This window comes from Chenopodium quinoa, unplaced genomic scaffold (genome assembly GCF_001683475.1).
Source record: "Chenopodium quinoa cultivar QQ74 unplaced genomic scaffold, ASM168347v1, whole genome shotgun sequence".
NCBI lineage: Eukaryota > Viridiplantae > Streptophyta > Magnoliopsida > Caryophyllales > Amaranthaceae > Chenopodium > Chenopodium quinoa.
In genome coordinates this window covers 2994982-3000756 of record NW_018745068.1, presented here as the reverse complement: position 1 = coordinate 3000756, position 5775 = coordinate 2994982, and the positions used below count along the sequence as shown (strand labels likewise).

Below are 5775 nucleotides of genomic sequence, written 5' to 3'. Positions count from 1 at the left end.
TAATTTTCATGTGTTGTGATGTAATGTAGGACTTAGGGTTGTATGAAATGCACTGGTATTTGAATAAAATGGGGTTGTTTGCTAATTTTATGAGCTTTAAATTTATCCTATTTTACCATGTGCATATATAAATGCAATTTTGTGAACATATGCAAATGCAAACCAACAAATGTAATGCAATTCCTACTGTCATATGCAAGCAAATTAATATGCAAAGTAGGACTGAACATATGCAATTTAGGAATCTGAAATGAACTTATGAATAATTGAAGTGGCTGCAGTAGGAATCTGATATAAAATGAAGTGGCCGCAGTCTGATATAAACTAATTAAGTACAAAATACATATCTTAAGTCTGATAGAAAATACTTCATTACAAAATATTTATAAGTAACAATTAATGTTTTGGCTGATGATATTTGTCATAAAAATAAAAAAGTTAAGCTTAAGGCTGTGATGTAGCAACTGCTGCAGTAGATCTTGATCTTGATCTTGTCCCTAATGCTGGGTTGAGAGGATGGTAGTGGTTGTTGCTTCTTCTTACCCTTTTTACCATAGCTTGCCTTTTTCTTAGCTGTCATACCTCCTTTGCAAGTAGCTGCATTGTGGCCAAAAGCTTTACAGTTGTTGCACCTAACTGTCTTAGCCCTTTTCCCCTTCTTTTCTTCATCATCTGCTCTCTTCCTCTCTCTAGAAGGCCTCCCTATGCCCCTTTTCATGGGTGGTGGATTAATGTGAGGCATGTCTATGGGTGGCCATTGTTCAACATCTGGTATGGATTTAATCCCACAGCTGTAAGCTTCCTTGTACTTGGTGACTGAATACCAGTCACTGACAAAGGAGTGGGGGTCCAACCTTGCTTTAATGATGGCTCTTATACCATGTCTGCATGGAATTCCAGTCAGCTACCACACATTGCATAAGCAAGTGTGGTTGTTGAGGTTTACAGGGAGCACAGACTTGCCATCTTGAACCTCATACTCTCCTTCAGCACTCATGTATGCAATGCAAGTCCTACTCTCATGAACAAGCTGATGTATCCTCTTTATAATGTGTGGGCATATGTCTTGCCTCTTCCATGTCTCACAAACCTGCCTCCTTTTTGCCATTCTAACCATAGTGTTCCTTCTAACACCTATAATAAACAAAGGGAAATTAGTAACAGATAATTGGAACCCTTTTGCCAAGCATTATAGCAGATAAATGTCATTGTGACTTACTTTCAAGTAATGTCAGAACTGGTCTGCTCTTGTCCATTCCTAGTGTGGAATTGAAGCTTTCAACAAAATTGGTGACATTGACATCACACTTCAGTTCAGTGTTGAACTTGTGTTTACTCCACCTCTTTTGATCTCCTAATTTAGAAAGCCAAACCCTGCCAGCTGGATTAACTTTGCCTAATTGATCCATAGCCTTCTTGAAAGTGAACTCTGAGTTAGCATTACATGCTCTCCAAAACAAAGAGAACAACAAAGGCCCTGGAAATGACTTCTTCCAATTGACTGCAAGGTGCTTGCAGCAATACCTTCTGTCAACTTCTGGCCATACATCAGTCAATGCAATATCAATACCTTGCATTTGACACTTACATGATGTTAGTGTGGTATCTGCATCAATTAAATAAGGTAAATAGGCTAAATTAAGTTGAGTAATGTAAACCTTTTGCCTGTCAGAAATGATGCACCAATTGTCTCCCCTTCAAAGTGAAGCTAATACATTCTTTAAATGCCAAACAAAGAAGGACCAGTTGTCACCATCTTCAGCAGTGACTATTCCCCAAGCAAATGGGAATATCTCATTGTTCCCATCCAGTGCAATAGAGAGCAAGACACCACCATAATTTCCTTTGAGATGTGCCCCATCAACCCCTATCAAGCCCCTACAACCCCTTAACCCATTAAGTACACCACTAAAACTGATGAAGATACTTTTGAACACTAAAGGCCTCTCAGGTTGGTCTGCTAATTCTTTCCATGCAGCAAAAGCAGCTGATCTAGGGTTTGTCAGCTTTATGACTTCACAATACTTTGGCAGATGGGCATATGACTCATCATGTGACCCATGAATCTGAGACAAAGCATGTTGCCTCACTCTATACAGTGTGCTTGTTGCCATTTGCACACCAAACCTTTGAAAAAGAAGAGTGTTCAATGACTTTGCAGTAATGTCATTGTTTGCTCTCACATCTTCAAGAAGCACCCTCACAGCCCATGCACAACTCACCATTGAGTTTTTTACATCTAACCCACTGCATGTGTGCTCAGAGTTGGTAATACTCTTAATAGCCCAAGACACCCCATCAGCTAGCTTAGAAGCATGCAATCTCCACTCACACCCCATAGCAGCACATCTCATAGTGTACCTATGGTTGTTTTCTCTAACCACAACCACAGAAAACCCACACTGAATACAGTAATCCCTCACCACATCCCTCAAGTGTTTCTTATCAACAAACAACTGCCATGGTTTCAACACTATTGCTCCAAACTCCTCATTTTTGTATATCTCTCCATTTCTGTAAAGCCTATAAAGTAGTTGTCATCATCCCCTATCTCATCATTAAATAGCTCACTTCTAAAGGGATCAAAGTTGTCATGGATGGCAATAGCTTCAGCACCCTTATCATCCTCTAAGTCACCCTCATTTTCAACACTGTCATCATCATCATATTCATCTAAGTCCTCCTCTCCCATAGGGACATACTCATTCTCCTCATCATCCTCTATGTCATTGAACATATCAAAGTCATCATCCTCATTCAAGTCAACATCAACATCTGTTACTACCCTAGTTCCTTCACTTAAACTGTTGCTACCCCCCTGACTCACAGATGAATCAATAACAATCCCCTTTCTTCTAGCTGTTGTCATAGGAATTCTCCTTGTTATTTTTTTTAGGGCAAAAGAAGACCTGCTTGAATCACCTTCTGCTATGTCAGGAGTTGGGTTATTTGGTGTGGGAATGAAAGAGTTTGATTTCATGACAACAGGTAGTAGTTCAGCTTGTGTTAATGGGGGGTCAACATTTAATTGATCATTTGATTTTGATCTTTTTCTAGGACTCCTCCTAAGCACAATAAGTGGCTTAGAATCAGTTACAGGAAGCTGTGTTACTGGTTCTGCATTGTCAGGCAAAGGGTTGGAAGAACTAAACCATTCCTCAAATGAAAACCCTGTTTTTTTACCTCTACCTCTACCTCTTCCCCCTCTACCCCTCCCCCTACTGCCCTTCCCCCCTCTGCCCCCTCTACTTGAAGCTTCTGCACACCCCTTTCCTCTCCCTCCTCCCCCATGTACCCCCTCTGTCTACTTACTTCTCTTAGGAACTAACTTGCTTAGTTGTTGCTTAACCTGTTGATTATCCCCATCAAGCACATAAGTCACTGCTATTTCAGTTGTTTGTTTTGAACGAGGTGGGTTGTCAGGTTGTGGGTCAGATTGTTCTAATTCCTTCCTAGCTTCTTCCCTCCATTTTTCAACTTTCTCTTTCTCAGCTCTACCAGCTCTTAACAAAGATGCAGCTTGTGCAATATCAGTTTCACCCTCACCATCATCTACCCAAATATGTATCACAGTTCTACCCTGCAGCCTATCAAACATTACCACCAAATCATTGTCTGTCCTTAACTCATATTCTCTCATCTTCCACAAATATTCAAACCTATGGTATCTGTGAGGATGGAATTTAACTCACAAAATTCCCAATAATATATGATAAGGTCTATAAGCATAACCTTATCAATGTCATCTACTACAATGTCAACATCAATACCCTTGTATTGAAACTTTAGGGTGATTGGGCAGTCCTTTCTGCAGTAATTACATATGAAAATATCAATATAAGATGTTGATGAAGATCAACTGTAAATTCACAATACATATAACGAACAAAACAAAACGTCAAAATTCCCACATATAATTCACAGTACATATAATTGTCCAACAACTGAACCCTAATTCCCACAATTACACAGAAAATACCAGTAACCATGCCAAAATTCAACAATCGAACCGTAATTCCCACAATTGCCCACATTTCAACATTTAATCCATAATTTGCCAACAATCAATAATCAACAATTTAACACCAAAATAAACCAAAATTCAACATTTTGACGCCATAATTAACAACATATAACGACTAACATGCATAATTTAACAAAAAAAACCCTATTTTTCGTCAGTCATTCAATTACATAACGTCGAGCATTTCACAGATTAAACCCTAAACTATAACTGAATAATTAACACCTACCGTGATGCAGCAGCACACAAAATCAAGCCTTTACACGCAAACTTCTCTTCGACCTTCAAATCCCCTCCCACAATTGTGTTCTTTGATCTTCCTTCAAAGCGTGAAACAGAGTACTGAGAAGAAGATGAATGCACAATGTTAAATGCAGTTGGGTGGGTGGGTTAATGTCTTAAATGCTGACCAACGTCAAAATATTTAACCATAGTTCAAATTTAACGGAAACTTAACGTTTTTTACTAATAAAGGCTACGGGAGCAACTTTTTAAAAAGTTCGGGGCTACCATTGAGAATTTTTTAAATAACTGGCTACCATTGAGAATTACCAAAAGTTTGGGGCTACCATTGAGAATTTCCCAAACTTTATTATTCAAGTGAAATTCTTTTAAACAATCCAAAATACGAACTTTGATGTTAAAACCGGTATGCCTTTCTTCCATAGCTTGAAAACATAGTATACGTTTTTGAATAAACCAATCATCATTTACCCAATGAGCAGTAATGCAAAGATAAGGTTCGCCAAAACTAGAAGTCCATGCATCACTTGTAAAACTAACACGACCATCAAAAGTACGAAATAATTCAATCAAACCACTCCTATACTTATAATAAGAAGTTTGTGTATAACGTCTTAGGGTATTTCGGGGGACACGAGTAAATGCAGGTTGTAATGCAACTTTATTAAAATGCTCAACGTTTGCATTTTCACCATAACTAAAAGGTATTCATTAGCAATAACTAAAGTACTCATTGCTTCAATCATTCTATCTTTATTATAAATGAAAGGTGTACCTCCGCCGGGTTGGTTCATGTATCCACCCAATTGTGTTTGGACGCCACCCCCCGAAAGACGGGGGCCATTTTCGAACAAGTGATGTTTATTTTGCAAATGCCGACTAAAGGTTCCGGTTCCATCTCCCGTTTTCCAATTATATGACTTGACATTTCCACCTAGCGCCTTGCAAACTAGACATGTACACATGAACCTCTTTGGTTGACCGGGTTACCATCCCGGGGGTGTGACCTCCACTCGTTCAATATGTTTCCACACCCAAGAATAATGTGCTCGACCTCTACTTTCACCGCCACCACCTTTCATAAATCAAATTATTGAAATTAATTTTTAAACTCTATTCATGAAAATAAGCTTTTAAATTTTAAATATTTTAATTATAATTACTTAAACACATTTTTCATGGTAATTAACTAATTATAAATCATAGAAAATTGGAAACTAAACTAACTTTATAATCATTAATAATAGTTTTTTTTTAAATATTCATAACAATAAAAATTTAATTAGAAATTACCTTGAGATGAAGGTTGAGATGTTGGTTGTGATGTTGGTTGCGATGGAGGTGGCATAGTTGAACTCGATGATTGGTGGGAGAAATGTTGTGGTGGAGACGTTTGAATATTTCGCCCATCTCCTAAACCATAATCTCCGTATTGATTGACAAATTGGTTTAAATTTTCCGTATTAATTTCATACGAAAAATTTGCACCACCACTCCTTTGGCCACCA

General features: G+C 38.1%; 1 protein-coding gene across 1 annotated transcript; it reads right to left on the bottom strand.

Moving 5' to 3' along the window:
- Positions 1-421: 421 nt before the first annotated feature.
- Positions 422-2354, bottom strand: LOC110709502. Its single transcript, XM_021887723.1, has 4 exons — positions 1754-2354; positions 1220-1606; positions 960-1134; positions 422-884 (listed from the first exon to the last, which is right to left on the bottom strand). The coding sequence occupies exons 1-4, from the start codon at positions 2352-2354 to the stop codon at positions 422-424; spliced, it is 1626 nt and encodes a 541-aa protein (XP_021743415.1).
- Between the last annotated feature and the right edge of the window lie 3421 nt (positions 2355-5775).

Excerpts from the sequence above, each read along its gene's own strand:
- LOC110709502 (XM_021887723.1), bottom strand. The coding sequence starts at position 2,354 with ATGAGATGTGCTGCTATGGGGTGTGAGTGGAGATTGCATGCTTCTAAG. Across the intron at positions 1,607-1,753 it reads AATAGTCACTGCTGAAGATG|ATACCACACTAACATCATGT; the intron begins GTGACAACTGGT and ends TAATTGATGCAG. Across the intron at positions 885-959 it reads TATGAGGTTCAAGATGGCAA|ACATGGTATAAGAGCCATCA; the intron begins GTCTGTGCTCCC and ends AATTCCATGCAG.